This window comes from Octodon degus, unplaced genomic scaffold (assembly GCF_000260255.1).
Source record: "Octodon degus isolate 3935 unplaced genomic scaffold, OctDeg1.0 scaffold00005, whole genome shotgun sequence".
Taxonomy (NCBI): domain Eukaryota; kingdom Metazoa; phylum Chordata; class Mammalia; order Rodentia; family Octodontidae; genus Octodon; species Octodon degus.
In genome coordinates this window covers 16,163,879-16,179,509 of record NW_004524581.1, presented here as the reverse complement: position 1 = coordinate 16,179,509, position 15,631 = coordinate 16,163,879, and the positions used below count along the sequence as shown (strand labels likewise).

Genomic DNA, 15,631 nt, shown 5'->3' with positions numbered 1-15,631 from the left:
GGCAAGCTCAAGGTCTTGAGTTTGATCCCTGGTACCAAAAAGAAAAAAAAAAAAAAAAATCAGCCTCCTGAATTTCTCAGGAATTTCCCAAAGCATAAAATAACTTTATTTTTTTTACTGTTAAATCCACTGCTCTGGATACAAGTGAGACCACAGTAGCACTGGCTCACTGCAAGGGGCCTCCTCATTCTAGCTCTGCACACGTAGGTATGGGTCTCATCTTGGGCCCTTGTGACTTTTAAGTGACCAGAAAGGAAGTGGGCCAGGGGTGCAGTTTTTCACAGACTTTTCCAAGATGCAGACCCCGTCTTTGAATCGGGACATTTAGAATGAAGTACAAGGAACTCCCAGAGGATGCCAGTTGTTACCAGATACTGTCCAAATTCTGTGACATATTATGTCCCCTGCCCCCAATCGATCCCCCCAGGACCCAGCTGTGTTGTTAGATACATGCTCCTTTGTGAGCCAAACTGGTTTTCCCAGGTTCCCCAGTTTAGTGTTTCCAGGCAGGACTGCCCTTGTGGAGGCTCCCTCCCCACCCCCCACCCCCGCAGCAAACATGCCCTTCCTGCTCTTTCCCGCCTCTCCCCAGGATGTTGGTCAGTTTGCTCTCTTGAGTGCCTGGCCTCAGAGCTGCAGACCCCCTCAGAGCTGCAGACCCCGTGCTCAGCTCCAGGGCGTGCCGGATGCTCTTGCTGACTTGCGGCCCATCCTATCTTCTTCCAAGACTCCTTCCTTTCCTCTAAACACCTCTGCCCAGTACTGACCATCAGGCATTCATGTAGCTCCCACTCAGCATTGTCACATGCCCTCTTCTACACTGTTGTTGTTGTTTAGCTGGTGAATTATTGTTGTATAATTTTTTTAAGATACCGCAGCCTCGTTTCTCCAGCTAGTCTTGTAGTTCTCTTTCATTGTGAAAAAAAAAAAAAAAAAAAATCATTGGAAAGGAAAGAAAACAAAAGGAGTGTCATTAGATTATGTTGGAAGGGTCTTGGGTGGGGTTGAAGCCCTGCTGTTCTCCAAAGTTCCGCAGTTCATTTTATTGAAAGCCGGAGTTTAGAACCACTGAGGTAAACCCCATTTTCCTTGGTGCAGGAATTCTGCTTTTCCTATTCTGTAGCTTTTTGGGTTGGAAATGCTGGGTAATTACTTGTGGCCAGGTAGTTAGGGAGGCCTGTAATCTGCAGCTGGTTCCTGCAATACCTGCTAAGGATCAGCAGACAGCATCCAGCCCGGAGTCATCACAAATCAGAGCAGGAGCAGTCTTGTAATTAATTAGCACCAAAGTCCCTGGGAGGGGACGTTCCTGCCAGTGCCACACAGTTGATCCAAGCCAGGCCTTCAACTCTGGACTCCTGACCGCGACATTGTTTTTTCCCTCTATAGCGCGGTGCCACCTCCCTAGCTGAAAGGTGCAGTTTCCTGGGAACCTTACCTGAGGCTCAATTTGTGAGAGATTCAGAAATGGTGTGAATTACAGTAGAAGAGCTTAGAGTCTAGCTGGGGGAGCTGGACACACTGGGGTGAAGAGATTAATAATACAACAAAAGTATGGAGATGTGTGTGTGGGGGAGATCAGAAGGGCCAAGGAATTTGTGAAGAAAAGTGCAGCCCTACCTCCTTAAGGTCACCTGAGGAAGCTTCCAGGAGGAGGTGGGCTTAGTGTGCTTCTTGAAGGACTCACACAGTGGTAGGTGGAAGGAAGCCATGTTGAAAAGGCTAGTAAAGGAGGCACTGCCTTGCCTCCCATCATTCCCTTGACCCTGCCGCCCGTTGTCACCCCCATGGCCTCCTTCCAGAAACTCAAGAGAAAGAGCTCCCACAGAGAGCAAGGCAGCATGCATTTCCCCTCATTTAGAGGCAACAGCGGGGTTTCTCCATGCTTCCATCTGACTTTGATTTGTTACGGCCCAACTGGCCCCAGCTTTCTGCAGTCCAGGTCCATTTAAATGTTTTCTGGCTTTGCTTGATTTTATGACACTTGGCAAACCTAATTATTCGACCTGACTGGTTCACTAGGGCCATATGAAACACAGGACCAGGGTGACAGCCGATTGCCCTGTAAGAGTGGAGGTGGGGTGCCCACCTTGTTCTAGCCCTCGGATACTGTATCAGTTGCTTGGAAAGGGGAGAAGCCATGTGAATAGAATGTCATCGACAGACAGCAGACTGGAACTGGGGAGAGGGACTCCAGAGCCCCAAGCTCCTGGGCCTCTCCAAGGCAGGAAAGTAATGATGGAGAACAGTAAGCGCGTGCCAGAACCTCCACTAAATACCTTCCGTGTTTCCAGTCTCCTGTAACAACTCAAGAGTTGGGCACACCCAGTATTCCCATTGTATAAGCCAGAAAACTGAAGTTAGATAATTTGTCAAACTGGGTTTGAACCTAGCACTGGCTTGAAGCCCTCTGTGTTTTTTAACCCTGCTTTCCATTCGCTATGAGTGTGGATTTGTGAGGGATATGCTGGGCCTTAAAAATCTTTCTTTCTGGCACGGTACATGTGTTACCAGAACCAGGGACAGAAATGTGAGCAAGGGTTCCTGCTACGTTCTGAGCAGTGGGATTCTCAGCCTTCTTGTAAGATCCTGCCCATGAGACACTTACCTTCTTGAAAGAGGAGCTCAGTGTTCTACAAACTTGCAGATTGATGTTAGAAATCCGTATTTATACAGACAATCTTCAGATTTAAATATTGTCCAAAATGTAAACGCCTGTGAGCCAGCAAGGTGGGGCCAGTCAGAGCCTCTGTGACAGCATTTAGTTCTTACACTGTCAACCTGTGGCCTGTGATTGTCACATTGCATCCCACAGAATTTCTGAAACTTAATGTCCTCAGTTGTCCAGCAGGAAGAGAGTAGAGCTTTCAACATAGAGTCATTGACCCTCACCTGTTTGAGAAGAGGGCTCTTCAGAGGTTCAGAACTGGATCTTGGGCAGGTGGCTTGATTCCAGAAGTGCACATCCTCCTGTTGGTCCTCATGGGCAGAGGCCTGGTAGGCTGGCTTGTAATCAGCAGACCTAGGCTCAGTTCTGGGGAGGCATCTCGTATTGGTGTCGTCTTGACCCCAAAGACTGATGCCACAGTAGCCCTCAGCCCCTTTGCCCCAGCTACCGCCTTGCATACCTTGCCCTCCGACTGTACTGAGCAGGAAGGGACCTACGGGGGGGGGTGGCTTTGAAAATAGGATACATAATGTATTGGATGATAAATTATAGTACAAATAGATAACTTTATAGTTCAGAACATCTTTAGAAGGTGACCACGTCCTTAAGAAATAAACTAAATGCTGCGTTTAGTGTAAAATCGCTATCCAGACTGGTCCTCACCTCCCAAGGTTAAAAAAGTAGTGTATTTCTGAAGTATTCTGGCAGAGCATTCTTCATCGGGCACCTGGTTGAACTAAAACTCCAAGCATTTTTCCCTTTATCTGAGTTTCACAGAGAGGATCAGTACAACCATCTGGAATATGTAGTAGAATTGCAGGGGCCTCCTGACACAACCAGCTCCGTGGCAGATACGCTATTTATGGATGAACCCATAATAATTATGATGTTAATAATAATGGCCCTTATCTGTACAACATCTTCTGGTTTAGACAACAATTTCAGATAGACACACAATTAAATTCCAGGTGAGTCTTCAATGAGCAGAATCACTGGGGCAAGCATTAATTTTTAAAAATGTAAATAGCAAAGTGAACCTGGAAATGAAAATACAATTGACATCTTTTGCCAGCCGTGTTTATTTGAAGCTGTTTGGAGGGAGGGAAAACAATAGAATGAAGGGAAGGCCTGAGTCAAAACATATAAGCAAATACAAGCTATTGCCCTCGAGTGAAAACGTAAACTAGCATTATGTTAGCCAGGAGAATTTGAAGTGGGGTTGAAGGAAAGACCGAGAGAGACCTGACCCCATCTTTCTTTTCTGTTTCTCACCGTGGGCAGGTGGCAAATCTCAGATTCCTGAGGCAGCGTGATCTTTTCTCCACTCCTCTGGATGTCTGACAACTTGCAAGCCCAGGAGGAAGCGTTTGTGGCAAGGGCCTTCCTTAACAATCTCAGGCAAACAGCGTGAAGTGATCCAAAAAAAGAACTCATGTTTTGCGTCGACTCTGTCCAATTCCGTGGGGCGGTGGAGCTAGCACCCCAAATGCCCTCAGGAAATGGACAGGGCTGAGCCAGACCTAGGGTGACATATTTTCCTTGGTCATCAAGGATAAATGAGAATTTCATGCAGGGTCTTCAAAATATCAAACTGAAAAAAAATCATGAACAAAATGTCATAATTTTAATTGAAGACACAAGAGCGATTTGATTGCCGTGAGGTAAGCCCCGAATTCAGTAGGTGTGAAAACAAAAAGGTACCAGCCATTGCTAAGAGACTCTCCAATGTGCTAGGAGCTGTTTGGCATCTCTCAGGCATTTTCTCTTGAGAATATCAGAAAGACCTGATTTAACCTGTAATAAATTCAAATCTATTTGACAATAAACCATGTGAGAAAAAAAAATTTCCTTTCCAGGCTCCCTAAATTCTATTACTGTCCATTTTGTCTTTCTTAAAAGCATGGCTTGAAACTCACTATTCTTTGATTCACAATGACCATTTTAGACTTAGCTTGAAAGGATCATGAAGAACTGACGACAATATTAGTGTGCTTGTATTTATTAAATGCTATTGCTCTGCAGGCTCCAGCTGATGATTTTATTAAATATACTGCAGGAGGGGAAATCAAGGATAATTATAAATTCATAAATACATAATTCATTGGCATGAGATGATTTTAATGGGATGGATGTGGAGCTATCTGTTTCTCCAAGAAAATAACAGAGATGTCCCGATGAAACCCGTAATCTAGTATATATGAAATTGTAGCCAAACGGATGATGGGTCACATTTTCTTTTCTGAGACTACCTTTGATAAGAAATGCATTACAAACTCATCAGTTTGGCTTCCTGTTAACAAAGAGACAGCAGCCGTCTGGATCATTCTGGATTCACAGTGAAGCTGCCACACCATGTATCCTCCAAGTAAAGCTGCGCAAGTTTGACAAGGGGCAGATGAATCCAGGAGTTATTGTGCAGGGGTTTAAATCTATGCGGCAGCTGACGGTTGAAATAATCATCTCGATATCGCTCTGAGCTAGCCGGGGAAAGGTTGAAGCTGTATATTTTCAACATATCTACCCTAATGGTTAATCTGTTGTCTTGTACGGGGCTCTCGCAGGGTGGACTGGCAGCACACACTGACAGCTTCGAGGAATTGCTCGCGGTAGATGCGGTTGTCTTGATGCTCCAAGAATGAATCCAACTTCGCTTAAGTTGGAAAATGCGAGACTCAAGGCCTGTGGACTGGCTGGCTTGGTAACAGGCTGCACGGTAGGGACACTGGAGTCACTAAGTGACCCGTCAGTCCTCACATTCCCAGATCTGGCATAGCTAGTGGATTCCATGTGCATTTCTTTTATGACTTGACTATTCTTATGCGTCGGGAAGGTCATTTTCTTTTTAGAAAACTAAAAAAAAAAGCTTGGAAAATGTAAAAAGAAATTTAAATTTCTACAGGGATGAGCGCTTTGCTTTTTTTTTTTTTTTTTTCTGTCCAGGGTCACCTAGTTGGCACCTTAGGCTTTGCAGACCATGTGGCCTTTGTTGAAGCTACTCACCTCTATTGTAGAGGAACAGCAGCTATAGACATACTGACAAACAAATGACTGGTTAGGATAGCATGCAGTTTTATTTAGTGCCACTGAAAATTGAATTTCGTGTCATTTTAATGCATTTGGAAATATTATTTGTAGATGCACCCCCCCATTTAAAAATGTAAATGAGCTTGCGGACTGCACAAAAACGTGGTGGGCTACAGCCTGCTGACAGGTTAAATCAGGTCTTTCTGATATTCTCAAAGGCAAGAGCACAGGTCTTGGTGCCAGGATCATGGCAGGTTCCATCCCCACCTTCATTGCTGTCCGCTGCAGACACGCACCACACGTGCTAGGGCCAAAGCAGGCCTCAGGTCTTCCTTCGTTCAAAGCCTTTGCCATCTGATTAGAGTATTGAGTAAGGAGGGAAGGAACATGGTTAGGAAAGGGGTGTTGCTAGTGGGAAGCTGTGGATCCCCCCTCTCTGCCAGTTTGATTTAAACATGGTGGAAATTCTATCTCCTAGTTTCCCAATCTCCTGGCTCCACCTTAGTAATCCAGGAGTATTCTTATATTTCTCATTGTTGTTGTGTATTTCCTCTTAGAATTCCATTTTTGCATCTCCAAGAAGCTACTATTAGGCGATCTTTGCTTAAGACTTTTTCTTTGCCTTTTGGGCAATAGAGACAATGTTTTCATAAATTAAAAAAAAAAAGGAAGGAATTTCTTGGGTTTTTTCTTTCATGGCTTAAAGCAAACATCCATACCCCCTTGCCATCCATGTATGCTGGAAAGACTCGGACTGAGGGAAGGAGAGAAGGAAGGAAGGAAGAGGGAAGGAAAGGGAAGAGAAGGAAAGGAAAAAAGGATGCAAAAGGCCACCACATCTCCAAAAGAAAATTTTTAACAAATACTGAACAAGACCAAGTATTGATCAAGTGATTATAGCAGGTTGAGCTTTTTCTTTTAAATTAATTTTATTGAGAAAGAAACAGCAATGAGACAGTTTCCAAACAGGTTAGTAGGACAGTTACAATAATTAATAAATTGCGTAGTGTTGTCTTCATAGTAGCTACTCATAGCACAAGATGCAGACATAATATCATGTCTAAACACGATTAGTACAAATCTTTCTTTTCATTGGACTGACATTGCCAGTCCCACAGATGACCCACTACTATTACGGACTACAGGACTATTTTGGATTATTTTGCTGAATTCATACACCCACAGTATTTGATTGGCAATGCAATACCCATCTCTGACAAAACTAAACAAAAAAGAGGGAAATAAATGAAGGACCATTTTGTAGTGAAATATATATATATATATATATATATGCATATACAAAATAGGATAGACAGCTCCTTTCTCTTAGCAGGCTGAGTTTTGTGGCAAAGCTATGTGAGCTGAGATTATGGATTTAGGGGATGTTGATACATGTTGGACTCCTACAGGGATGCCTGTGAGACCTAAGGTTTGTAGTTTGTGATCGGGGTGGTGGCTGTGTGTGCCCCATGGGTCCATCTAATCTCACCAGTTTGATTCTAGAGAACGTCTTAGGCCTGCAGTCTTTATGTAGGGAACATTACATTACAGGTCATGTGGATTCTGTTAATACATTTATAGAGTATTTCTTTTCTCTCTCCCATGTAGGAGCTGAATTCTTTCATTACTGTGTGTTGATGGACTCAAACTTACACAATTCAGGTTCCCTAGGCAGTGAATAGAGCCAGAAATATACCCCGTGATTAGCTTCTTCACAACCTATTGTTCCTTAAAGTCCCTCTTACCATTCTCCTCTCAGCTGCACAAAAGTCAGAAGCGCAACCGCATCACAAGCCCCCTTTCTGTGTGGCCAGCCCACCATGGGGACGGTGTTTCCTGTACCCTCTCAGCTTCGCATGGGCCTCTTAAGAAATCCCTTCCCATTCCCATTTCATTTAATGACAGACTGTTTTCTTAACTTATATGCTCTGACTTTTTCTAATAAAAGTATTTTTTCTACTTTCAGCTACAGGTTGTAAAATTATCCTGCCCTAGATAGTGCATATGAAAACAGGGTTCTTCAATTTTAGAGAGTTTTATGGGTTTAAGACTCATGTATGATTTGGGGGGTTGCTTTTTTAGGGCCATGTCCTTCACCTTTTTGTTATCTGTGTATTTCTGCTTGCCAAACTCTTGAAAAAAAATACCTTCAGACTTCTTGGTGGTATAGTGTGTGCCAAGACCGGTCGGCCAGGAACTCTCTTCCCGGCCTCGTGCCCTGTGCTCTGGCATCAGCTGCCCACTGCCCTGGAGCCTAGAAGGTGGCTCCAGCTCCCCTCGTCACTGCCATGTCAACTGCTCAAGCTCACTGACGGGCACTGGCATTTCCAATGCAGGGTTCAGTCTGAAGTGGCAGCCAGATGCCCCTTCCCAACGACCCTGGTACCCACCTCACAGGTGGGCTGCTTCATCTGGTATTTGTTGTTGTTTCTGCATCATAGTTTAAGAAAACATCCCCCCCCTTGCCAGTCCCATCTGTGTGGCAGGCAGCTAGGTGTCCGTGAGTCTGTCATTGCAGGGCAGGAAACACCCATCCCTCTGTAAGTAAGACGCCAGTCTGTGTTCCAAGGCTAGGGTTGCCTTCTGTGGCTCCACCTTCAGACCCCGGACTCTAAGTGGTAGAGGCCCAGACCTCCTGCTGCAAGTTAGCAGTCCTATCAAAGAGAAGCCAGTCAGTCTGGGAGCTTTGTTCGTGACAAATTTCACATTGCCAAATGCCCCTGTTACTGTGGCTTTTCTGCCCTTTTGGGGAAGTGTTGAAAAACTCACGGAAAATAGGAAGCACATTGTTAGATCTCTATCTGAGCAATTTTTCTCTGATTCCTTACTCTTCATCATAAACGATCAGCATGGAGCATGAAAATACACACTCGCTTTTCTCTGAGGAGACAAAGAAATACTGCACATAACTCTTCTTTTCTTTCACCACTCTTCCCTTCTGCTTTTCTTCCCTTCCTCCTCATTTCCTCTCCTCTTTCTTTTCCTTCTCCTCCTCCTTCTTCTCCTTCTCCTCCTGCTTGTTCTCTTCCTCTAACAGCTTCTCCTTCTTCTCCTTTCCTTCACAGTGCTGGGGGCCTCACGCGTGCTCGACCACTGCTGTACCACTGGCCCCACCATCAGTTGTAGGAGGGGCCAACCCATGCATTGAATGCAGGTTAGGTATCCTTGCACCCAGGGGAGCTGAGGAAGCCAGCAGCCTGAGATGAGAAGCCGCAGTGTAACACGGAGGGAGGGATGACGGCTTGGAATATCGTGGTTTTTTGGATAGGATTCCTTGTAACAGTTTGCAGGAGATGATGGGTCTGATCCTGTTGTTCAACTAGACTTTGTCTACATATGTTGCCAGGGAGAAGGGAATGCTGATGTTTTCTGAAATTATTCCACAAAGGAATCGTCTTCTGAATTTTCTGATATTATCCTTGTAGACATCGATGACAATAACACAGCAAAAATAATTTCAGGAAGTCATCGGGTAAAAGAAAAAAACAAAACAAAACCAAAAAAAAAAACCACCCTGCAATTCAGCTGAGAGAGAGAGAGAGATCTCCATTATAATCCAAAGCCATGATTCTATTTGATGTTAAAATTGGTTTGGAAGTTTCTTAACAGAAAATTTCACTGAGGATTAATTTCCGTTTTCTTTTCTCCTTATTGCTTGGCAGTCAAGGTTGCAGCTAAAGCCCGCTATCACAAAGGCCCATTTGAGTTCAAGAACACAGCTTCCAATTCTCGGCTCGCGGCCGAGCCAGGTGAAGGAGAACCGGGACGTGACCCCACTTGTAACATTTGCCCTGCATCCTTCCGTGTTCCCCTTTAACATGCTGAGCCGAGCTTAGGTGAAGAAGGGAGAAACACTGCACAGCCCTGTGCATTTCAGCATGTGTGTAGCTTGCTGGGCCGCGAAATACTGAGCAGCAAAGCCGTAAAGAACAATAATCATTAAAACGACTCCACCCTCAGCTAGCAGCTCGCCTCAGACTTCAGTCGGAAGCCCTGTTAGCTAGATGCCTTTGTGTTCAAACCACTTTGCATGAGCCTTCCTCTGAGTGATTCCAGTGTGAATATGACATTACTAATGACCTGCTAAGTGGGTACAGATGTGGGTTTCTCCAGATGTGGTGATTAATAACGTAATGGAGATAGCTGGTTGACTCATGTTTATAGGTTGTTTGCCTTTTATGACTTTTTTTGAGTTTATTTGCTTTGAACTATTTCCTAACTCCAGCCAACAAACCCACCTTTAAGTCTCAAAGGGCTTCATGCCGCTTCATCTCCCGGGGGACATAGGGCAGAGGAAATGTGCCTCAGGCAGGAGCTGATGGAGGGTCCGTCGCATACAGAGGTTGGATTGCTGGGCAGCTGAAGGTTGCTATCTTTGTCCCATTTCACTTCAAGAACCCAGAGAGGCGTTGGTGACCCATGACACAATGTTTGCAACCTGGCAAGGCAGCTAAGAGAAGGATATTTCTTTTTTAAAGCCAAAAATCTGGTCTAATATATGATCCTTTCTAAGTTACCCAGAATTCTGGCCAGTGCTTCTGGAAGACGTTGCTTTGCTCTTGCTTGAAAACAGAATGCTGATGAAAAGTCAACTGAAGTGTTGTCACAGATGTTCAGCCCTGCATTCAGGCTGTTGGAATTACACCACATCTTAAATCAATTCCTGGAACATTGTCTGGAGGTTATGTCATTCAAATAATGAATCCTCTTTAGTCAAGTATAAGCAAACATGTTAAAACATCATTGTAACTTTAAATTAAACTCCAGCGCAAACCAGGGGATCTGAAGCCTCATTAGACTTGCCTGACATTTTTCTAGCACGAGTCTTCCCAAACTGTAAAACTGTTAGATTCAGTGCCTATTAGACAAGGGAGCCCTGGGAAGTTACAACAGAACATTAAGTGTCATACTTAGGGATGTGCAAAAACAAGCCCTTGAATTTTATGAGTACTTGGAGACTGGATGGAGTTCAGCGCCTATAAAAATTCCACATTAGATTCCTGAACTTGTTTGTGTTTTAAGGAAGCTGGTAAGTCAGGGTTCTTTAAAGAATCATGTCTTCATGCAGCTCCCTCTGCACAAATGCAAGGCAGTGAAAACACTGGAGATAGAGTTGTGTTGTAATTAGCCCCAAAGTAGGTTAAATATGAGCCCGTCAGTGTGTGTTGCCCTTAGGTAGTGGCCCATTACTTCAAAGCATTTGTCTTTCGTGAAAGTAAGTAAATTTAAGTCTCCCTTTTAATTCCATTTTTATTCCTCACTTGTAGTCACAGAAGCCATGCAATGAAAATTATATTTTATAGCTTAACTAGGAGTTATCCTAGATCTGCGTTCTTTAAATGCGCAGAAATTGATAGAACCCATAGAAGAGATCATAATTAAATATAGTTTATGCCCTGCTTATGAAAGAGAAGTTATCCTTGCTTTCTTGTGAGACCTAAGCCATATGTAATGGGCTCCATTACACAACATTCGTATATTTAAGCTGAAGACATTTGCTTCCAGCTCTTCAGGGAACAGATTTCTGGGGCGCCAGCGCAGGAGGGAAGCTTTGAGCACAGTTGCATTTGAGAGAACAAATCTCGTTTAAATGCAGTATGATTATGATGGATGGCCTCTCTGAATTGCAATGGAAATAAGTAGTTTCCTCGGACAGAAGACACGACTTTACTACATAATCGAGGTGTGCGCTGGAGCTGGTGACCAGGTATTAGACTCTAGGTCTCCTAGATGAAGACCCACAAAAGTGAGTGGCCAGCACAGGGGTGAGAATGAAGGACATTTGGACATAGTGGATTGTCTAGTAGAGGCCCAGGTTGAGTGAGGAAGCGAAAGAGCGCCAGCGAGGGTGCTTCTGTCTGAATCTTAGAGCTAGCACAAAAGCATTGTGGAATTGGACCCTAGTATTACCCAGTGTCATTGAATAAAGCCAGTCATGGCCAACGAGGTTGGCTAGAAGAGCTTTCAAGTTTATTTTTAACCTTTTATTTCTTTCTTTATTTGGTACAGGGTCTCACCATGCAGTTCAGACTGCTAATGAGCCTCCTGTCTCAGCCTCGTCAGTGCTAGGTTATAGGCGTACACCACCACGCCCAGCTTTGGTGGCCAGCACCGCTCACCTGGGGTTCTGGGGTGGGTGTGCCATGTAGTAGTGGGCACCAAGCTTGGGTCCTTGTACTTGCCAGGGGCACATGGAACACTGAGCTATCTCCACAGCCCTGGAGGAACTGTTAAGACTATAGCTTTGTAAACATCAGAAGATTTGTGTGAAAGAGAACTGAACTTATGCCCTTAGCACAACCAAGTGTGTGTGTGTGGGGGGGGGGGTGCACACACACACTATTATCCTAGCATATTACACAACTAACCTATGTTTTTCTCAATACTTTAAAACTACTGCAAGCAGCCCATGTTGACAGTGACCTTGTATTAGCGAGAGACTAGGTGCATGTGCCCCGACTCCATTCTAAAATGAAAACTGCAAAAGTGTATGTACAGTTACACACAGACGCACACGCACGCATGCATTTCCGTGCCGTTGTTGTTTTGGACCCCCAGTCTCCTATCCTGTGAGAGGAAGATGAATTCAGGTCAAGCCCAGAGTGCCTGTTTGCTTGCTGAGAGATGCATATCAACTCTAAGTGATTTTTTTCAATACCATTTATGTGGCTTGTATTTATTTCCTTTAATCTTTTAAGTGCTGTTTAGTCTCTGTGCGATTTGCTGGGGATACTCATTTCTGATAAGATGCGATACACTTCCAGCCACACAGCCCCGGCCTGAAGCACTAAGTGACTGATACGGACACAGCCTGAGCGGGAGCGGGCAGGGGCGGGGGCTGCGGGCCTCGGCTCGGCCGGCAGGTGCATTCTTGCCTCTTATTTCTTTTATTGCTGTCACTGCACGCGGCACTCTCATTCCCTTTATCCTGTGTCAGCCAGAATTAGACAACCCCAGACTGACAGTACACTAGAGGAATATGGAAAAGTGGGATCCTCGGAAGCAAGTTCGCAGCTTAGTTGGACTATTAGAACCCCTTCTGAGCCACGTGTCCTAACCTACTAAACTTACTTAGGGTTTCCCGGGAATACTGCATCCTGCACGCCCGCGTAGGCATCTTCCCGGTACTACCAAGTGGTTGGGGTGGCATTTTCTCCTCCACCTCCCGCTCATACGCTGTGAGCGTATCTCAAGCTCCTTTTGACGTCATCACAGCTAATGTTTCTTTTCTTAGCTTGGTGGCGGCCTCCGTGTCTCCTGAGTCTCAGGAGTAGTCCCTCCTAGTCTGTGTTGCAGTCCACTCTAAGAATCCCAGGATCCTATTTTACCTTCTCCACATCACGGCCTTAGCCTGGATGGCGGGGGTGGGGAGCACAGGACTAGAGTTTGGCCGCTGATGCCCTTGGGTGACAGGCTGGGGGTGCATCTGCTAATTCTCCAGCAGCGCTCTTAAAAAGAAGCATGATGCGGGCTAATCCATCTCCAAAGCTTTTTAGTGGGTGTCTGGGCAAGCGCAGTAGAGTGTGCCGTGGTGTTTGTGAGTGCACCTTCACATCGCTTAGCAGTCTGTGTGGTGTAGATCTTCGGAAAGCAGCCTGTGGCTTCCAGTCCACCCCCCACCTCACCCCTGCTGGGCCCTGCGTCAGCAGAGGTCCAACTCAATGGCATCCTCCTCCTTCATCCCAGTGTCCCCTCCAGCTCTCTCTCTGACCCCGCCAGCCCTGGGTCTCCTGTCTCAAAGAATTAAGCAAGGACTTCCTTTGGCCTCCCTCTTGGTGGATGGAGGGCAGACAGCAGAACTGGGGTGGAGATGCCTGAGCCAGCGCGAGCCAAGGTTGACAGTCCCGACTGGAACACTGGCCCTCGAGTTCTGGAATCCTCCTCTCACTCCAGGCCCCTCTCTGTGGCGTGCAGGGATTTCGAACCAGTTAAGATGGTTCCTCTGGAGAGGCAGCAGCAAATACAACTTTATTTCTGATTTTGGTTACAAGAAAACTCATTCGATTACCTGGCAAAGTAACCAAAATGAACTCTAAGAATGATGATCCCTGTTCATACATATGTATTTTTTTGTATGCAGATAAATCATGATTTCTTTCTTTCTTTCTTTCTTTTTTTTTCCTTATGGCAGGCCATTTCTAAGCTGTTTTAGTCTGTTTAAAGTGCATGTTCAAAGGCTGGCGCATAAAGAGGTGTCGTCTCAGCCTTCTCAAAGCAGGCCTCTCTGACTAACGCTTTTGGTCTTTGTCACTGGGTCCTAAAAGACAGCCCTGAATTCCTAGTGAGTGACTGAGCCTTGAGTGTGTGTCCTTTGATATCTCGCTGTATTTCTCAGTCTGCCCTCAAACTGTTCCTAATCTCACGAGCTGCCTGTATTTCCAGTTGAAGACGAACAGCCGTCAACGCTATCACCAAAAAAAAAGCAGCGCAACGGGGGCATGCGGAACTCGCCCAACTCCTCGCCGAAGCTGATGAGGTAAGGAGGCCCAAGGTCTGGCTCCTCTCGGGCGCCTTCGGGCTCCTCCTGGCCCCCTCCCACCCTGGCCAGGCCCAGAGCCCCCCTCCCCAGCCAGCACCGGCAGGGGAGGGGATCGTTAGATGGCTGCTTAAAGGCTGGAGTATTTATTCTGTCAGCTTGTCAGCAGTTAATGATAGAGCTGAAAAAATTCTGTCATGAAAAACAGTTTGAAAAGCTGTTTGAAAAATACATAGGCTTTAAAGTCTTAGCTGTCACCATGTCCTGTCTGTGTGGACTTCCTAAACAGCAGTGGCACTAATGACGCCGGGAACCAATCAGAGGAACTCTGTGGTTAGTTTGCCCGCGGCGGCTCTTTCTGCTGGAGTCCCTCCGAGGACTGTTTTCTGTACTTAAGGCCATATGTGAGATGTATCCTCACAATCAAAAATGAACCTGAAGATTACCTTCCTTTTATCCTGTCGATTGAAATCAAATTTCTGTTAATTGATTTTGACTGATAAAAAAAGTCTAATAATCTGTGGACTTGCCAAAGTGAAGTTTAAAAGTAATTCACTTCTGCTCAGGCTAAAAGCGATATTAATTATGAAACACAGCATGTTCACTCACTACTTCCTTTTCTCCTTCCTTCCTTCCTTCCTTCCTTCCTTCCTTCCTTCCTTCCTTCCTTCCCTTTTTTCTTTCTTCCTTCTTTTCCTTCCTCTTTCGTTCATCGTTCTTTTTTCCTTTCTCTTCTTTCCTTCCTTATTTTCTCTTTCTTCTTTCCTCTTTCCTTCTCTCCTTCTTTTTTCATCTGCCTTTTCCTTCCTTCCTTCCTTCCTTCCTTCCTTCCTTCCTTCCTTCCTTCCTCCCCTCCCCTCCCCTTCCCTTCCCTTCCTTCTCCTTCCTACCTTTATTCCTCCTTTCTCCCTTCCTTCTCTTTCGACTATGTCTTTCTCTAAGAAGTACCAAGTAAAACAAAATTTCAAGAGTTCTGCAGTACCACTTCTTGGCCCAGTTCTCTCTCTTCTCCCCTTTGTGTCTGGTTCATTCATCTGCAGATTCATCCATAATCCCAGGGCTCATTTCCTCTGACCTTCCAACTTTCTAAAGCCCTCATGGAACAGGAGCTATTTCAGATCACCTACTGCCCTAAGTGCATGCAGCCACGGACACACCTTCCCCCTGGTGTTATTTTCTTCTTTACCATTGACCCCTTTCTTCCTTTGGGTTATTGATGCACAACCACGATCATTTCTGTGGCCCACTTCTCACTGACCTTGTCTCCTGGCTTTCCACATGCATCTGGGATAGACGGGGCTGCGTGCTTCCCAGTGGGGCACACCATCTCTCACTGCGAGACCCACCCAGCCCTCCCTCCTTTGCCGTTCTGACCAACTCTTCCCATGAAATATTTCCTTAGGAGCTCTTGGCTCCCTTGGCTCAGCCTTCCTGGGTGCTTCTGATTTACATTCTTGTTTACA

At 45.4% G+C, this 15,631-nt stretch overlaps 1 protein-coding gene across 7 annotated transcripts in view; it reads left to right on the top strand.

The window, feature by feature from the left end:
- The window catches only part of Kcnma1 (potassium calcium-activated channel subfamily M alpha 1), a 756,236-nt gene that overhangs the window by 647,279 nt on the left and 93,326 nt on the right, over positions 1-15,631 (top strand). For 5 of the 7 annotated variants that reach the window (XM_004624076.2, XM_004624075.2, XM_004624064.2 and 2 more), the window contains one exon: positions 14,075-14,168. In XM_004624076.2, the coding sequence (XP_004624133.1) occupies positions 14,075-14,168 (94 nt within the window). Of the gene's footprint in view, positions 1-9,354; positions 9,442-14,074; positions 14,169-15,631 lie in introns of all 7 variants that reach the window. The other 2 variants (XM_023718958.1, XM_004624070.2) reach the window with 1 other exon arrangement.